Below are 18,904 nucleotides of genomic sequence, written 5' to 3'. Positions count from 1 at the left end.
CTGCCCCAGGGCATAGAGCCAGAGGTGGAAAGGAGAGTAAAACTCTCCTGACCCTACAGGGTCATCCTGGACTGAGGTGACCACTGCAGACCCAGGTGGCCTCAAGCCTTGGTTCTGGCACCTCTAAGCCCTGTGACCCGGACCAAGGGGCTTCTCCCTCTCTGTGCCTCAGTCTCCTCATCTATCAAATGGGAATAATACCTGCTCCAGGGGCACCTCAAGACCAGTACAGGGTGGTCCACCCTTGTCCCTCTCCCCCGCTGCCAGCCCTGCCTGTGGGGCCCACGTGGGTCACCTCCGTCCGGAGTGCAGGCAGCTTCAAACTCTCCCACACAGACAGGCAAAGGGTTAAAACCAGACACCCCCCCCTTCCTCCATCCCAATTCTGATCCTTGCTGACTCTGCTCCCCCTCCCTACCACAGCTATTCTGGGACAATGGAGGCAGCAGATGGCCCGAGTCCTGTTCCCTCCACCCGACCCCCAGGATCTGGGAACAACCCGCAAATCTGCTGCTGCTGCTTCTAAAAGCAGGCCGGCCGGCAGCCTCCCGCGTACAGGGTGGAGAGGACAACAGCTGTGGAACACACCAGTCCATCCCCCACCAGGGCTGCAGCAGGGCCAGGGCCACCCCTACTCCATTCCCGTCCCACAAACCCAGCATTAGCTTAGCCCAGAGAGAAAGGAGGCTTTGCAAAAGCCCAAGCAGCCCAACTCTACACTGGACCTGCTGTGTAACCTCAGGCACGTGGTGGTCCCTCTCTGAGCCTCAAGCTCCTCCTTGGAAAACCAGGGCTGAGGCTGCAGTGCTCCGTGGTTCCGGCTGTCCCGGACAGAGATGCCTGAGGGACAAGGTCCTCCAAGGGCTGGAAGGGGTGCGCTCCAAGGAGCCCCCAGCCTTGGCTGCCTGGCTTAGGGCCCGACTCTCCCTCGGGATCTCTGCTCTGTCCTCCCTCCTACCCCCAGCCCAGAGCTCTATGGTGGCCCCAACTTCCCACGTCCCACCCATCCCTAAGCCTCCCCAACCTTGGCGCGAGCATTCCTGAGCTTCTACCATGACCGTTTCATTCATTCAGGCAGCGTCTTGGGGACCTGCGATCCTAGCATTGATTCGTCTCCTACCCCGGCGGTCAAACTGCCCCTTTACCTGACACCAGAGGCGGACTCCCTTGGCCGCGTCTCCACTCTGCCTCTCCTAATCCTCTGGCTACTCCCGACCCAGGCTCCAAAGGCAGAGAGAAGGAGGAGTCGCTCCCGGCATACTAACGCCTCGTGGCGCACACCCAGTCCCATGTGTGTACGTTGCACACACACGTGTGTGACGTGGGCACCAACACATACATACACCACACATGTGTCCTTACGCACAGACCTGTGTAGAAAGGGGACACACCACACCACAACCGCATGCACACCCTCACACACCCTGGCTCAGCGTGACTTGAGCACACGCTAGGAACAGTCCCTGCTCACAGAACCCTTCTTTCTCCGTGCCGGACTCTGTGCACAGCCCTTCACGAACACGCTTTCATTTCGCCCAGATATCAGCCCACGGAGAAGGGGTTCCTTCTCTCCTCTGTAAAATGTGCACACAGGCCCGAGAGGCCGAGTGGATGCTTCAAGGTCATACCTACAACCAGCAAAGGCAGAGCAGGGACATCTCAGGACCCAAATCAACACCACCATCACCACCGGGACAGGCCGATCTAAGAGCCTGCCCCCGTCAGGAACACATTGGCCGCACGTAACAGAAAACTGGACCAAGGGAGGTTGAAACAAGTCAGGGTTTAATTTTCTTACCGAACCAGTTGCCAAAAGGGACATGTGTATGTGATTGTCACGGCCTTTCCTTGGGCAACCGCCCCTGATCCAGACATCACACCCACGTCCGCAGCATGAAGATGCGGTATGGGGCTGCAAAATCTTCCCCAGAAGCCTCTCCATTGGTCTGTTTAAGTCACACTAACAGACTGAGCAAGGGAGGCTGGGTAAGTGAGCAAAAGGATTGTCGTGATGGGCTGGGATCCATCATGATCCACCATCTGGGTCTGGGCAAGCTGCCACCCCAAACAAAATGGGATCTGTTAGCAAGGGGTCGGAGCAAGGAGCTGGACACTGGTCAGCAATGACGGTCCCTGCCACAGACCCCGGGCTCTGCCCTTATTCCACCTGGGTCCCCTCAGCGGTTGGGGATCCAGCCAAGGGAGCCAGGAGTGGGTGGCCCAGTGCTTGACCCTAGGGGAATGACAGAGACCAGACCTGGGGGTGGAGGCCAGACCCCACCCGAAGGCCCCCCCTAGGCTTATTCAATTCAGCCACCCAAGGCCCATAGAAGCCCAGCCCCTGGGGCCTCTCTGGCCCTCCCCTGGTGCACCTGTTCTCTGGGCTGTCCAAAACCCCTTCCAGGGGCCTAGGAAGCCTTCACCACCAGCCACCATCCAATCCTGGGCTGACCCACCACTCAAGAGGCCCTGCCAGGGACTCCCTACCAAAGGGTGCTTGCCACAAGTCCCCAAGGCCTCCTGGGGAGCCCAAGGACAACCAGAAGCCTCAGCCCCAACTTGGCCCAGCAGTTCAGGGTTCATCTGGCCATCAGCTGTGGACACCAAGGAGTATCTGGGTAGAGGAGACAATGGAGGGAACGGAACCTGTGGAGAGACCAGAAATGGACAAGATGGTCACCCCGACTCCCACGCTCACGCCACGGGCGCCTGGGGAGCCTATGTCACAGAGACAGTTTGGAGCAGAATTTGACCCCCTCAGCACTATTAAAACTTATGACCAGATCATTCTTTGTTGTGGGGTGTCCTGTGCATTGCTGGATGTTTAGCTGAACCCCTGGCCTCTACCCACGAGATGCCAGTAGAATCCCACTGAACTGTCACAATCAAAAATGTCTCCAGGCATTTCCAGATGTCCCTGGGGGGGGGGTTCCTTATGGAAACCACCAGTTTCCAGACTTCCAGACTTCAAAGGCCAGAGATGCCACAAAGAGATCCCAACTGAGGCCAGACTATCCGATCACATGTATCTAAGTCCCCAGTCGGCTCCAGTCCTATTAAGCAGGAACTTTTAGATTCTAGAATCTTCAGGCTCAGAGAGAATCTCACATCTTAAACCTCTTGGCAGTCTAGCCATAGCTTCTGCCCTTGCACTGATGGGGAGCTCACCCGATTAGAAGGTGGTTCCTTTCATCTTAGAAATGTGAATTTTTTTCCTATATTGAGCCAAACTCTGTCTCCTTGTAATGTCTAAGTTGTTCAATGCAGCCCCGCCCCAGGGCCCCTTAAACAGTCGTGAGCTCTCTGCCCCAGACAGACAGCTCTGCAGAACTTCAGAGCCAGGAGTCCTGGTTCCCCCAAGGGTTCCATACTCCAGATAAAAGCGAAGGCCAGACAGAGCCCACAGGGCCTTGGGGAGTCCCCTGCCCCCTCTCTCCCTGCATCTCAGCCACAATGGCTGCTGCCACTTCCTTCGGCGGGCCTGTCCTCCCACCACAGGGTGGCACAGGCTGCCGTCTGGATGCTCTACAGCCGCCGGGCCCGAGCCGAACAGCCCCAGCCTCCCTGTGGCCTGTGTGGGGGCAGAACCGGAAGATGCCCGGGCGCCATGTTAGCCTCCTTCCCAACCATCTACCCACTGAAAAGAACCACTGAGGAGTATCGGAGAAACGGAGAGCCTACAAAAGCTCAAATACAAGCTTCCCACCGGGGCCTGAAGTTCTTCCATTAGAGCGTGTCCTTCGCTCAGTGAAGACACTTCAGTGTTCCAGGGGCTCCTGAGGAGTCCCAGAGGATCAGGGCCGGGATAGCCCTTCAGATCCATGACACCCAGCCTCCCTGTGTTACAAATGGGGAGGTGGAGGCTCAGAGAGAGCAAGGTATTCACCCAAGGTCACACAGCAATCCTGGGGCAGGACAGAGACTGAAATCCACTCCCTGCATTCCCGGCTCCGTGCTGCAAGCCACCAGGGCCTCCCCTCCCTCCAGGTTCCCCTATGTTTGGACGCCTGGACTCAGCCCCCACTCCTCCGATCCTACAGTTTGAGCCCCCAGACTCACCTGGATGGGTCCTCCTCAGGTGAGAAGGGGCCTTGTAGCTTAATGACATTGAGCTTCCCCTCAAAGACACCATAGCTGAGGGTGACCTGGGCAGAGAAAAGCGGAGAAGAAAGTGAAGGTTGGCAGGGTGGCCCACTGGGGACTCCACAAAGGCTCGGTGTTTGGGCAGAAGCAGGGAAGGCCCGTAAGGCATTCGGAGGGGCGCAGGGAGCCTGCCTCGGCACCTGAAATTCCACCATAGCGCTCACGGAGGAGCCCACCCCACTCCGCAAGGCACTTCAAGCTTGTGGGACACTGTCGTGCCCAGACCCTGTTTGCATCCCCAGCGTCCACCTTATCTGAGAGTTGGAACGAGTCCCTTGCCTACAGACCAGGAAACTGAGTCTCAAGAGAGGAAAGCACCCTTCCAGTAAACTCCATGCCTGGACAGAGGTTTCTTGAGACTCATGTGAGACCTTGCCTCTCCCTCTCCACCCGGAGCCTTGGGTTACTCTGCGTGCAATGAGGATGTGGGATAATGACCCTGGTCGAGAGGCAGCTGACCACAGCGATTAAAGACTGTGGGCATAGGGGTCACCCGGGCAGGGTTCAAATCCCCCTCTGCCTTAGGTTAGCTGTGCCATGGTTAGTTCAGCCCTCTGGGCCTCAGTTTCCCTACCTACAGAATGGGAATGTTAGTGCTGGTCTCATGCAAATGTTGGAAGGAACCAGGCAGTTAAAGCAGACGGAGCCACAGCACGGTGCCTGATGTGATGGGTATTCTGAAAATCCCAGCCATTGGGGTACCTGGTTTTGGCTGCCCAAAATCTGGTCCCCTTTCCTGGATTCAGACCCTGCGGTCTTATTGGGGCCAACCCTGCACCCCAGTTCCAGGCCTGGCCAATCAACACTGACTCTTGGCCCGGGTAGGAGACAGGTCATGTGACATAAGCAGGCCTTCCAACCCGATGAGTCCCAGCCCTGGGATGCGACCAAAGGAGGGGCTCTCCTCCTGTGGGTGGGGTGGAAACCTGGAGCTGCCATCTTGCCCGCCGGAGGGGTGAGCCTGCCTGAGGCTGAGCCCAATGTCAGGGAAGACAGACCGGAGTGGGGGACAGTCTGAGCACGCAGACGCAGCCAGAATTAGCAAGCCAGCCCCCAGGTTCTCAGGCTCATGAGCCCCTACATGTCCTTGCTTGTTCGACCAGTCTGTGTTGCATTTGTGTCCCTTGCTACCAAAGGGTTCTGACTCGCCCTGAGGGTGGACGATCCCAGGGGCTTTCCCAGCCAGGATCCCCTACAGGACTGGCCACCCACGAGTAGGAGAGCCACGTGTGCAAGGCAGAGCTGGCTGGAACTCCATGGAATCGTTGCTTGCCAGGTGGTAGAACGGGGTCCCCGTCCCCCAGCCAGACATTATTCCTGAGGTTTCCCACTAAGCACCTGCTCCTTCCCAGCAACATCTGGGTTGGAAAGAAAGCAGGGCAGCAGCGGGCAGGTGAGCTTTGATGAAGGCGGGACAACCGACAGGCCTAGTTGGAAAGGGCAGGCCTGACCCCTATGGAGGGATGTGGGGGGATGGAAGACTGGAGAAGGAACAGAGGGAGGGGACGGTCTGAACCTGAGGCAAGCTTTGCCTGGTCCGTGCAGGCCATTCCAGTCAGCGTTCGGGGACCAGACCAAAGCGTTTGAGCATCACAAATGCTAACCCTTTAGGGTTGGAGGTGGAGAGGTTTGAGTCACTGTAGGCCCGTCTGAAGGTCCTTTCCCACCTTGGGCCTCAGTTTCCCCAACAGTAGGGGATAGCCACCCCCTCAAGCACCACTCCTCCATTGCCCCGGGGCCAGCTCACCTGTTCTGGGAGCTGGGCAGCCCCCAGCAGCTGCAGGGTCTCCAGGTGAGAGTGGAAGAGGGGGCTGGGCTGCAGGCGGCCGCCTAGCTTGCACTCGACGATGTAACCCACAGTGCAGTCGTCAGGCAACCGGATGAGGGCGGACGTTTCCACGAAGCGGGAGCCACTGAGAGACAGACCCCCGTTGTGGCCGCTGGTGCAGACCCTCAGCACCCAGAGCTCCCCCTGCCTCCCGGAAGGCCCTCCCCTCCCTCCACCGGGGCCGGGGGAGTGGGGGGCAGGGGTGGAGCAGAGCTTCAGCTCCAGCATCTGCCTCCTGCGCCCTGGGTGACTTTGGGCAAGCCACAGACCAGGGGAGCCTCAGCATCCTCTTCCATGAAATGGGCATGATAATGGCCCTGCCCTCACTGGGCTACTGTGAAGATTAAGTGGAAGAATGGCAAGAAGAAGCCCTTCATAAATGTATCCCTTCCTTTCTTTACAGTCATTCACTCATTCATTCATTGCTGAGCTCGTGAGGCCACCCGGCGCCGTGAGACCGTACCAGGGCTGTGGAGACAGAGATGGGAAAGAAAAGCTTCCTGCCCTCGACAGCAGCCCCCATTCTGAGGGGAAACAAACGAACAGGTCATGTCAGAGCAGGACTGGCACTAAGTCAGAGGGAAGCATGGAGCCTGGGAGACACAGGGAGGGTAAGGGGGGCTTCCCAGAGGAGGTGGCCATCTTTTGTTTTGCTTTTTATTTAATCGTGGCAATAGCAGGCTTTAAATGGAGTCTTACAGGACGTGCTGGAGTCAGCCAGATGTGGAGGAGGGAAGGGGCAGTGTCCCTGGGAGGGGCATCACCGGACTGCATACCCCACGAACACCCCTGGGGGCCAGGCTGGGCAGGACGCCCCGCTGCACAGAAGGCCTGACTGAGGCACCCAGGGGGTGCAGAAACCCGGCCTTCCGTCCCCATCCCAGGCTGTGCCCGAGGGTCGCCACTGCCCAAGGCGGGTACTTTTTCCAATTCACACAAATATACCATACAGGTGGGAAGAAGCCCAGATGGGGGCACCCGGCACAGGGAGGACCCCGGTCATGTGTGCACATCTGCTGTGGACAAGCCCTAGGACAGCATTACCATTCCCAACCAGGGCCCGAGGTCCCCCCTGGAGGACCCCTTCCCATCCAGGTCAGAGCAGGTCAGGGTGGTGTAGTGGCAAAGCAGGTGGGCCCTGGATCCGAACCCAGCAGCTGAGTGACCTTGGACCTAGGTGACCTTGGACCAGTCACTTGCCCAACCTCTCACACCTCAGTCTCCTTAGCTGTGGAAACAAGGCTGACACACTGGCCTGGCTCAGAGACAGCCCCCAGTACAAGGTAGCGACACGCATGTTGCTGGTAATAACAACAGCCTGTCAGACCTCAAGAGGCCAGGCCTTTGCCCCTTCCTCTCTAGAATACCAGTACCCTCATCCCATAATGGGGGCTTCTACCACCCCCAGGAACCCCTTCACTCGGGGGCCTCTAGGGCCATCCCAGTTCAAAGGCCACCTCTTCCAGGAAGCCTTCCTCCTGTCCCCAAGCAGAACCCCTACTTCCTTCCTCTGAATGCTCTACACTTGGCCTTCACCTCCCCTGTGACACTAGGGACTGGGTGCCACCCTAAACAGTTTCCCATTTCACCCTCATGCCAACCATTAGCTATCATATTATCGGGTCCATTTTACAGATGGGGGCACTGAGGCTCCCAGAGATCACACAACTCGCCTGTGTGGCAGAGTGCTCTGAGGGCAGGATGGCAGGTGGCTTGCTCACCACTAACTGTGTAACTCTGTGACACAGCATGAATGAGAAGCAGCTTCTCCCGAGCTCACTCTCAAGCCCTTCCTGCTGCAAAGCCCCCCACACACACACCAGGCCTTACTCTCCCCCACCCGCCTGTGGGGCTTTGCTTACCTGGCCCACGGGGCCATCTTCAAAGCCAGTTTGCGGCTGATGCAGAAGCCAGCACCCCCCGTGGCAAACCAGAACTGTACCAGCCTCTGGGGAGAGAGGTGGGGAGGGCCAAGGGGCAGGGTGAGACTGGGGGTGGGGGCAACGGCCGGGCCACCCCTGACCCCCAACCACATGGCTCAAAACCTTTTTATTTCACCTTTCACTGAAGTCTTGCTATAGTCTGACACTATTACACCCATTTTATAGACAAGAAAACGGAAACCCAAAGTCACATGACTAATTAAAAGTGATGGGGTCCCCAGTTAGACCCCAGTCTGGCTGGATTTCAGTTAAAGAGAATATGTATCCGATTTGTCCGCCTAGCACCTTACCCCTTTCCCCAGAGAAATGCCTCCACCTCACCTGAGGTGGTTCAGGAGAGGCTGCCAAACACAGCACCTGCTCCCCTGGGCCACAGAGGTGGGCAGGTGCCCCAGGAAGGGTAGATCACAAGGCCACACCCTCTGGCCCAGTGATTGGCTCAGTGATGGGCACATGACTTAGGCCAGCCAATCCGAGTTCCTCCCTGAACTCCATATGCTCCCTGGGAGGAAGAGATGCTTTCTGCAGGGTCACCAGGCTTGGGGACGGTAGTCCTGAAGCCACCAATACCAAGCCTGGGTGACTGCACTGGCCTCACCACTTCCAGCTCCTGGGACTGAGAAAGCTTTTCTGCACAAGGAGAAAATGAGGCCTCTAACAAAGTAAAGAGAGGACTGACAGGCCTGTGAGCCCCCAAGGCCAGCAAACCCCTTGACATCTCAATCTCAGGAACCGATAACCTCCCTTGGGGTTTAAATAACTCTCTGCCCCCGCCTCCTCTGTGAGGCCCCATGAAGTCACAACTCATGAATTTCTTTAAGGCTTTTGGCAAACACTGCTCCCTTTCAGCTGTACTATCTCTTGACCCACAAGTTCCCTACGGTTACCTTCTCCCAAGTATACAGTTGGTGCTTAATTGATGCATGTTGCATGGGGTTGGGTTATCTCCCATGATGCAGCAGTGAGAAGAACCCGGGGCAGAAAGCTGGAAAGCCCGACTCTGGGGCCTCAGCCTCCTCCACTGCCCAGCTGTGTAACCTTGAGAAAGTCGCTGCTCCCCTCTGGGCCTCAGATTTGTCACCTGTGAGCACCTCTGCTTCAGTGTTGCTGGCCCTGTGTCCTCCTTCTAAAGACCTCTATGAGCCACTTCTGGAAATGCCACCCTCTTAGATAGAGGTCGGGCCTCTAAGCAGAATGAACAGGTTCTTAAGTCTCTGAACACAGCAGGTGCCCCATGGATGCTTATTTAATGACCTGTGGGTCCAGGGCTTCTGCTCCCAGATAATTGAAGGAACGACAGCAGTAACAGTAGAAGTGCCTAATCCTGAGCACTGATGTGCACGTCCTGTGCCACAGAGGAGGTGACGGGGTGCAGAGAAGGGAGGTCACTAGCCTGAGGTCCCAGAGCTGGGACTGAGCCTGAGCCGGAACTCTTGTCCCCCGTTTGCTGTCCCCCCTACACCACACAGCCCAGGGGGTACCCCAGAATCCAAACAGGCTGGGACACTCTGGGGCAGAGTCTAGGGATCCCACCGGTGGAGTGTGTGCAAGGAGGGGATTAGTGCCCGTGGTGGGGACAGAGCCTGCGTGTGCCCAGCAGGTGCCGAACCTGCCCAGGAAGGAGGAGGCCCCGGGACAAAGGCAGAGCTCGACTGGGTACCGACCGCTGACATTTCCTAGTGTCATCACACACTAGGTCCCATTCCAAGCACTTGGGCAGGGGACCTCATTTAATGTTCCCTTTTTGCTCACAACCATCCTATTATGTGGGGACGGTTATCACCATTTGGCAGATAAGAAAACTAAGGCCCAGAAAGCTGGGGTGACTTGAGCAAAGGTCAGGAAGCCAGGAGGTGGCAGAACTGTCACGTGAAGCCAGGGAGCCGGGCTCCAGAGCAGCGTTCTCACCACGCACGTGGCCGTGTGGGGGCCTGGGGCACCCCTCGCTCACCTAGAGTCGACTCACGCACACACCCCCAGGGCCCAGGAGGATTTAATTAGGGCTCAGAGGCCGATTAGCTGCTGATAATTAAGGTTGTGTGTTTCCTGCTCTTGGTTTCCCTAATGAAGCAGATGGTGAGCCGGGGAGGCAGACAGCCCCACGGCGGGGCCCAGCTCCTGCTCCCCGTGCTGCCTCTAGGGAGGGGGACCCCCTAACTAGCCTTTTCCCTGGGGCCAAGGGAGCCCCCTAGGGCCTGGGCCACACCAACACCGGAAGCCTGGTGTGTCCTGGAGACCAGGAAAAAACCATGCATTTACACTACAAAATGCTGCCTTGTTTATCTGAAAGTCCAATTTCACTATTATCCTGTTTTGGGGTTTATTTGTTTCCTAAATCTCACAGCCCTCATTAGCGTCCATCTAGGTCTGGAGCTGAAGCTGGTGCTGGGGACCCCATTGTGCCAGGTGTCACTATTTCATTGCGGGTCAGTGAAGTCTGGAGGAAGGAGGGGTGCGGAGGGGAGGGGAGTGCTCAGGGGCTTGGGGGCAGCGCAATTTACCACGCGGCCCAGCAGTCTCCGGCATTTGAACAGCCGGTACAGTTACATGACGATACCAGGGGCTAGGAGCCCTGCCACGGAGTCAGGCAGCCTCAGCTCACCACCCCCCCAACACACACACCCCTGCCCCCACTCCCCTGTGTGACCAGAACGAGCCCCTGCTCCTCAGTGACTGAGGCCCTACTATGTGCCGGAGTCTGCGCCTCACCTGCTTTATCTCAGTCTCCCCATTTCACAGAGAAGACAGGATCCGCGGCGAAGTCACCACCCCAAACACACAGCAAGGAGACCAAATATGAAAGCCGGAGAGGCCACCTCACTCCGCCAGGGCCGTGGCCCCGCCCCCCCACCTGGCCCCGCCCCTGCCTGGCTCCGCCCCCCGCCTGGCCACAGCGGACACCCCTGGCCAATGCACCAAGGAGGAAGGAAGAGACTTACCGTGCGGTTGTGGGGCCTCGGCTCAGAAGCGCGGATAGGCCGGTTCAGGCTGGGCCGGCCTACGTAGACGTCGTGAGTCTGAGGGAAGGCTTTCAGCAGCTTCAGCAATGCCCTTGGGTTCACATAGTTATCGTCATCCACGTGGCAGAACCACCTGTGGGGACAGAAGGGGGATGGTAAGCTTGGAGGAGGGTTCCCAAGGGCTGCCAGCTAGCCAGACTCCCCCTGCGCCCCCATAACCAGCCAGCAAAATGAGGCAGTGAGAGTAGCTAACACAGAAGGCCCAGGCTCTGAGCCAGACAGCATCTTGTGTGAGCTCCTGAGGAAAGTGTGCCCACTTAACAGGTGGGGACCGCGGCTCAGAAAGGTTCAGACACTTGCCCAAGGTCACACAGCCAGTAAATGGCAAGACTAGAACCCAGACCGTCTGCCCCGACACAGACCCCAGGAGGCTTTTACATGATTAAATTCACAGGACAGAGCCGACTTCACTTTTTTGACACAACACCCCATTCAGGAACTAGACCGAGACACCCTGCCCCCAGAGACCCAGGTGCACTCACCGCAGCCCGCTGGCCAAGAAGGTGTCAAACTCAGCAGCCATCTTGCAGGACAGGGCAGGGTGGCTGTGCTCAGCAGAACAGTTGGTGACCACGAGGTGGGACCCTGGAGAAGTGGGGACAAGTCAGGGGACCCTGCCCAGGTCCTCCCCACAGCCCTGCACACTGTTGAGAATGCAGAGCAAGATCTCAGCCTAGAGCGGCCCACCCATTCCCATTTTACACAAGGGGAAACTGAGGCCAGGAAGGGCTGACCCTCCCAGGACCCCAGGAGTCCAGGGTGCTGTCCAGGACAGCCCCTCCTCACACCCACACCCATCTCCAGGGAAGAAGCCTGTTCCCCTCCTGGGCAGAGGGGAATCCCCACATGCCAACGGAAGGCAGCCCTGTTTCCTGGGGACCCCAGGCCAGGGGACAGCCACCCCAGCTTTGCATGGAAACAGCTAAGGGGCCCCCTCCCCACCCAGAGTTACCCAGTCTCTCCTGGAGGGCTTCCTCTGGGCTGTCGGTGAAGACAAATGTCTAAAAAGGAGAAAGAAGAGTCAGGACCGGAGTCGGCCAAGGCCCGTCAGTGACAGACACACCCCCTCAGTGCCAGACACACCCCCTCCCAACATCCTCACACACTGCTTTCAGACACCAAGACTTTCTCAGCTCCCGCCCTTACAAGACACACAACACAGCCTCACAGCACACACCAGCCGCCGTGGCACTTGCACGAGCACCCTTGCACACCAGCGCCCGTGGGACCCTCCCAAAGTCACACCCTCTTCTATCCCACACACGTACACACACTGCAGTCTCACCTGGCCTCTCGATCACCACACTTACACAACCCGAGACACTTTGTCAGGAGACAGACTCTTTGTGGAAAGACCCACACCCTGGGACACACAGCCGCACAGACTCCCTGGGCAGGTGCAGGGTCCTTACGCATCTCAAGACATTTTACATCATGATCCAACCCCAGCTCCCCCAGATTGCCGAAGCAGACCACCAGCAGCTTGCACACTCCTGGTCCCCAGCGACCTCCCCGAACCTCAAGACAGGTGACCTGTTCCCCTCGCAGATGGCAAAACTCAGGCTAAGGGACAGGCTACGGTTGTGGAGTTGGCAACTGCTGAACTGGGATTTGGACCCTCAGGCCTCAGACCTCTCCTCGCCACCCCCCAGGCAGGTAGAGACCACTCAAGCCCTAGATAAATTGAACACAAACTGAATGAGAGACAAATGAGAGGCAGCTTGTGGCAAGACAGACCCACAGCGGGGAGACCCGTCTAACCCCCATTCCACACCATGCCCAGCACATGCGCCTTTCTCTGCCTGGACAGATCCTCTCGTCTGCCAAGCGCAGCAAGAGCTTCCTCTGACCCTTAGGTGGCCCTGCCCAAGGCCTGGACAATTTTGAATTCTTTCCAAGTGAGGACCAAGGAGAAAGCATCCCACCTGTTTAAAGGCCCTCACCGTCCCCATCCCTCACTCTGGCCACCCCGGGGCTGGCCCTGCCTCCTTCCAGACTCAGGGCCTCCAACCGCATGCCCCTCCCTGCTCAGCCACGAACTTCTCCCTGGTTTCCAGGAACCAGCCCTTCAGATCAGATCAGCCCCTGCTTTGAGCCTCAGTTTACCCGGCTGGAGAATGGGGAGTAGTGGTAGCTGTGACAGTCAAGTGAGATAATGTGAGAAAGAAGAATAAAGAGATGGCAGCGAAGTCAGGCTCTGCTTCTTATCTCAGGGGAAACTGAGGCACCGGAGGCCAGAAGCCAGGGTTGGGCACAGGAAGGGGCACGAGGGAATGACTTCTGTCTCCCCAGGGCCCATAACCATGGGCCTTCTGAGCCACTATCTTTCAATGGATTAGTGCAAGACCTTCAGATCTGTTTTCCTGCCAGGACCGGAATCAGATCAGACCCATACCCACCACCCCTCCCAGCACCTTCTGTGGCTCCCTACTGCCCTCGGGATAAAGGCCAGCCTCCTAAGTGTGGTCGTGAGGGGCCACCCAGCCCCTGTGCCTGATGCAGCCTATCTCACCACTTCCTGCCCCACCCCTTCTCTTAAAGCCAAAGGACTTTCAGTTCCCCAAATGTACCACACACATGCACACCCCTCTGAGCCTTTGCACACACTGTGCCCGTTTCTTGCCTCCTAACTCCTCGTTCAGTCATCACCTCCTCCAGGAAGCCTTCCCTGACACCCCTCCCATGTGCCCCTCAGCCACCTGTTCCTCCTGACGGTAACAGCAGCCCCTCAGTTACGAAAATCTATCCTTCGGTCTCTCCCACCGGACAGTGACATTGTGAAGGGCGCAGGCCTGCTCTGATTTACCTCCCTGTCCCAGCAGCTGCCTCACCTGCGAGAGGCTTGAGCACCACCCACCTTCTGAGCCCCCCTCCCTGGGGTGTGTCTCCCCCCTTCCGATTTAGCTAACACTGGAGGTCCCTGGATATGGCTTAGAAAGCGTGGGCGGCCCGACACTGGCCATCTTCTCGGTCTCACAGCTTTCAGCACCGTCAAGAAGCCATCAAACCCCACGGCAGCCACAACTTCTCCCCAGGGGGCCTAGCGGGTGCCTCAGACTCAGTGCCCCAGCTCCCCCCCCAGACCTGTGCTCCTCTGGGCGCTCCCCATCTTGCTGGGACCCAACACCTTGGGGTCACCATGCCTCCTCTCTTTCTTTCACACCCCACACCCACCCAACCTTCAAACCACTGAGGATGTGACCTCTTCACAGCAGCGTCCATGGCCACCGGTGGCCCAGCCCCTCCCTGGTCATCTCCTGCCGGCTTGGCTGTAGTCACCTTTGCCCTGGTCTCCCTGCGCTGTCCTGCCCCCACCCCAAGCCTGTTTTCAACACAGCTCCCAAGGAGCCAGGGAAATAAATCAGGCCTTTCTTGCCCTGCTCCCTGGCAAACGTTGGCCACCAAACAGCCACCAGAGAGTGGACCTCTCTGAAATTTGGAGCATGGGCCAAATGGGCCAGGGCATGTTTGCTGATGGAGGAATAAGCCCGAGTCAGTGGGGGAAGGGGGAAGAAGGGGGTCCCGCAGCAGGGCTGGGGGCTGGGCGGGGCACATGGGGCTGGTGTTCCCGTCCCTGGGAACCCTGAGATTGGCACAGAGCAGTGGGCAGAGTTTCCTCTGAGCCAAGGGTTGCATTTAATTTGTTTAAGGAGGAGACTCTGACAATGGTTAAAACCTCACAGGAGAACAAAAGGACGGGCAGCCCGCTGGGGTCAGGGGAGGGGGGCTGGGGCCCATCTGCTGAAGAGGAGGGAAGATGTGGGGCGGGTACTGCTGCCCCTACCCCCCACCCACCAACTTCGAGGGGCCTGTGGGGAAGGAAAAGCCTCCCCCACGGATCACAAAAATGGGCCTCCCCCAGCCCGCCCCCTCTGCCTGGGACAAAGGCCACGCGAGCCCCAGCCTGCCGCCACAAAGGCCCACCTGCCACCCGGCCGCCCTTAACCAGCTGGGGCGGGCGCCCAGCCCTGGAGTTAACCAGCTCAGGCCCGCTCCTGATGGCAGAGCTGAGAGAGGCTCCGAGAGCCTCCTGTCCTGTGCAGATGGGGAAACTGAGGGCTGAAAGGGGGAGGGCCTTGGCCAAGGTCACAGAGAGAGATGGGCCACAGGGTAGAGACTAAGGGGCCCCAGACGCAGTGTGGTAAGAATGTGTCTCCCTGCCTCCCCTCCTCTTCCTCAGTGTGAGCACCCTTCTTTTTCTCAACTGTGCAGTAAGGACCAGGCTTCTCGACTCCACCGCTCGTGCTGGGGGTGCAGGGGTGTTGCGCAATGGAGCGAATTCATCTCCTACGGCCGCTTCACGGAGCTCGGTTTCCGCGCCTGTAAAACAGGACTATCGCTACGTCCCACTGGGGGCTGTTGTGCGGGTTAAACGGAGTGAGGCATCCAATGGGCACCCCTGGGTGCTGGCAGCTGGCGGCTGCTCCCTCTGACTGCCTCGCTGGCCTGGGGGGCTGGGGGATTGGGCTCGAGGCACGGAGTGTGTGGCTGTTTCCTCTCCTTTGCTGACCTGGTCCTGCCAGGCCCACCCAGGCTGGAGGCCCGAAGACCCTCTCCTGTAGCCCAGCGACGAGGTAGCTCTGGGATCCTGGGTCTCGGCAGAGAAAGAAGGGCCCTAGCTGGGAGGAGGGGACTGGGTCCCACAGGGCTCTGCGCCCCAGGCCTTCGGGGTGCCGCTGACATGCACTTCCTCCCTCTGGCCTCAGTTTCCTCATCCGGGGCAAGGGCACCGCCACAGTGATCAAGACAAGGCAGGAAGGGGCCTCAGACCACGTGAGGCCAGCTCCCGGGTACAGACGCAGCACCATAAACAGGAAGGTCTGCGGGAAGGGCCAGGCTCGGCAGCTTCCGCAGGAGGAACCAAAATCTCCCCAAGAGGAGAAGCTAAGGGGGTGGCCCCAGGGAAGGACCTGGGTGCTGGGGTCCCCCTGGAGAAAGGGTTAAATAGGGTGCTAGGACCTCATGGTCAGGAAACCGGGGGCTGGGGGTGCCCTCTCTCCAGAAGGCCCTGGGCTCCTGCAGGCATCACCGCCCTGCTCTTCAGTCTCCCAGGAGCCCCCAACCCCCTCCAAAGGCTGTTACTTCCTCCCACTGAGCCAGTTGCCACAATAGGGAGTGTGTGTGTGTGTGTGTGTGTGTGTGTGTGTGTGTGTGTGTGTAAACTTGCCCCTTCACCTCCCCCAGAGATGGTTCCTAACACTCCGAAATCACTGACTTTGCTTGGGGAGGGCACTGGGTCTGGGGAGGGCAAGAACCAGAGGGACTCAGCTTGTCCCCAGAAAGACATAAGCCACACACCCCTGTCATGCACCCACCTCTTGTCATAGTCTGTCTAACACGGACATTTTGGCTCCATGCGGGCGCACCCACGTGTGCGCACACACACGCACACACGCACATACACACGATCCCACATGCTGGGCAGACCTCTACCCTAACCTCTCCCCGCCATCGTGCAGCCACCACCCTCACTGCCTTCCTCCCCCGCTCCGTCCCAAACTGCCCCACAGGAAAGGAGCACAGGAGATGAGGGGCCGCCGCCCTGGGCCTGCCCTGGGTTGCAGCCACACAGGGGCAGGGGCTGTCAGGAATTCTGAAAGGATGCCCCCTGCCCCACCCCCCTCCCCCAAACAGCCCCCCCCCAAGACCTTCCCGTCCTCAGCGGCTCAACCCGTGTTCTCCGCCCTCACAGCCAGGGCAGTGGGACAGTAGCCGGGGCCTGGGCTGGGGGCAGCCTGGCCTGAGCACACGTCCAAGTCAGGACCTCTCAGAGGCCTTCACCCCAGCTGCCCGGCATCCCCCCCCCCCCGAGTCCCCATGGCCAGGCTGGGCAAAAGTGGGCAGAAGCAAAGCCTGTGCTAGAACAGCCAGGGATGAGAGGAACCCCCAGAAGGGACTGGGAGCCTGGGGCAGGGGCTTGGCCTGGCCCCTGAAAGCCATGGAGCAGGGGGCCTGAGGAGCACCTGGCTGCGGGGCCAGTGAGGGGCTCAGGCAGGGCCGTAGGAGCCCCTGGTCCCGGGAGGAAGGAGGAGTGGGAAGACAAGCCCAGATTGGGCAGGTGGGCGGGCAGCTTCTCCCTGGAGGCCGCCAGGGACCCCTGCCCAACAGAAAGGCCTCTGTGAGTCCCTCAGGCCGGGGCCCACTCCTGGGGCCCACAGTTGCCCACTTGTCACCTGTTCCCTGGTCCTGGAGACCCACGTGTCGAGCAGCAGCTCCAGGCGGGAGCGGTGGAAGGCTCGGGTCGTCTTGACTGCAATGAAGACATCGTGCAGCCGCAGCTCAGGGGACAGAGGGCTTGCCGGGCTCAGCCCGGGGGTCTCCCGCACGCCCCGTGGGTACAGGCTCGAGTGGTACCGTAGGGAGAGGAGCCCCATGCACAGAAGGGTGAGGAGGGCTCCGGCCAGGCCCCGGAGGAGGCGGCACTGCATTGGCCCTGGGACCCCAGACAGCTCAGCCCCCGAAGCCCAGCCGGACAGGGAGGGGAGGCTGGTTCCGCGGGGGCCCTGGCCAAGGCACAAGTCTGGTAGGCATCGGGGGCAGGCGAGGAGGGGAGAGATGGGAGCTGGTGCTCAGGCCACGGAGGCCGAGCCCCAGCAGCCTCGCCGCCGCCAGCCCTCCACCTGCTCCCGCCGCGCTCGGCCGGGCTCTGGGGCGCCTGGCCCCGCCCCTGCCTCCAGCGCAGCCCAAGGGGCGGAGCCGGCCCCAGGGAGCCCCAGAGGTGGCTGGAACAGGCTCTGCTGAAGGGACAGCCCCTGCCCAGGCCGGCCAGCTGCTGCAGTGGGGGTGGGGACAACAACAAACCCTCCGTGCCCCATGGAAGGAAGGGGCCTTCCACCTCCCGACTCCCCAGAGACTGTCAGCTCAGCATTCAACACCCATTGTTTTATGGTGTCCTGCTCTCCAGCCTCCCAGCTTTTGCTCACGCTGTATGTCCTCCTGGATGCCCTCCCCCATCCTCCCCATCGGCACCCATGTTCCTTTCACCCAGCTTCATCCTACTTGGACGTTAGGCTCAGCTCAAGGGTTCCCCCCTCCAGAAAGCCTTTCCTGATGCCCCCTCCCAGCCTCCAGGGCGCCCACAATAGTTTGCCCAGCTCCTTGATGCTTCACAACAGCGCCAGGATTGCTAGTCGCAGTTGATAGCTGAGCATATAAGGCCTAGAACGATCGAAGATGACCCAGCAGCTCAGCCACAGAGCCAGAGGAACCCAGATCTCTGGGCCTCATCTGGCCCACAGGAGGCCCCAAAGAGCGCCTGTCCTGCTGTAGCCCACTGCACCCCGTCTCACTCAGCAGTCTTTATTGCTGCCTCTCTCCCAGCCAGGCCGGGGACAGGGGGCATTCTCCAGCCACTGCCTCCATCTGGTTGGACACAAGGTCACTCACATCTCATCCTTCCTCTGCTAGAACGCTGCATCTCCCATCTCCCTCCAAACAAAAGCCCAAGATCATAGAGCAACCAAGAGATCCTGTGTGAACTGGCTCCCCGTTCCCTCCAACCCCGCCTCCTACTACTCTCCCCTTGCTCCCTCCATTCCAGACCCACTGGGCTTCTGGCCAGTCCAGGCACACACCCACATCAGGACCTTTGCACATGCTGTTCCTGCCTGGGCCTTTCAAACCTCAAGGTCTACACGTCTCACTCCCTCAGCTCCTTCAGACCTACACAATTGTCATGTTCTCCACAAGGACTTCCCAGGCCACTTTTTAAAAGTTGCAGTATCTTCTCCCACCCCCTCCCTCCTAGCCACCCCAGGCCTGTCCTTTCCAGGCCCCTTTTTCCATTGTGTTCTCTCCATAGCACTTTTTATCTTCCAACACTCTGTATGTTTTATTTATCTATTGTCTGTCTTATATATCGGAGTAGGGAGTTCTTTTTTATTCACTGAATCCCCACTGCCTAGAACAGTGCCTGGCACATAGTAGGAGCTCAAGAAATATTCATTAAACGCAAGAAAGTAACAGATGAC

At 59.0% G+C, this 18,904-nt stretch overlaps 1 protein-coding gene across 1 annotated transcript; it reads right to left on the bottom strand.

Annotated features, from left to right (window-relative positions):
• Window positions 1-1,768: 1,768 nt before the first annotated feature.
• On the bottom strand, window positions 1,769-17,592 carry MFNG (MFNG O-fucosylpeptide 3-beta-N-acetylglucosaminyltransferase). The gene is made up of 8 exons (XM_045779872.2): window positions 17,108-17,592; window positions 11,887-11,935; window positions 11,417-11,519; window positions 10,854-11,007; window positions 7,834-7,919; window positions 5,891-6,056; window positions 4,060-4,145; window positions 1,769-2,646 (listed from the first exon to the last, which is right to left on the bottom strand). The coding sequence occupies exons 1-8, from the start codon at window positions 17,360-17,362 to the stop codon at window positions 2,580-2,582; spliced, it is 966 nt and encodes a 321-aa protein (XP_045635828.1). The 5' UTR covers window positions 17,363-17,592; the 3' UTR covers window positions 1,769-2,579.
• Between the last annotated feature and the right edge of the window lie 1,312 nt (window positions 17,593-18,904).

The sequence above is a fragment of the Ursus americanus genome, chromosome 17 (assembly GCF_024610735.1).
Source record: "Ursus americanus isolate L20-20 chromosome 17, mUrsAme1.1.p, whole genome shotgun sequence".
In the NCBI taxonomy this organism is placed as follows: domain Eukaryota; kingdom Metazoa; phylum Chordata; class Mammalia; order Carnivora; family Ursidae; genus Ursus; species Ursus americanus.
Note: the sequence above shows the minus strand (reverse complement) of the source record. Positions and strands in the feature narration are given on the sequence as shown.

Excerpts from the sequence above, each read along its gene's own strand:
- MFNG (XM_045779872.2), bottom strand. The coding sequence starts at position 17,362 with ATGCAGTGCCGCCTCCTCCGGGGCCTGGCCGGAGCCCTCCTCACCCTT. Across the intron at positions 11,520-11,886 it reads AGCCCTCCAGGAGAGACTGG|GGTCCCACCTCGTGGTCACC; the intron begins GTAACTCTGGGT and ends CCACTTCTCCAG. Across the intron at positions 6,057-7,833 it reads AAGATGGCCCCGTGGGCCAG|TGGCTCCCGCTTCGTGGAAA; the intron begins GTAAGCAAAGCC and ends TCTGTCTCTCAG.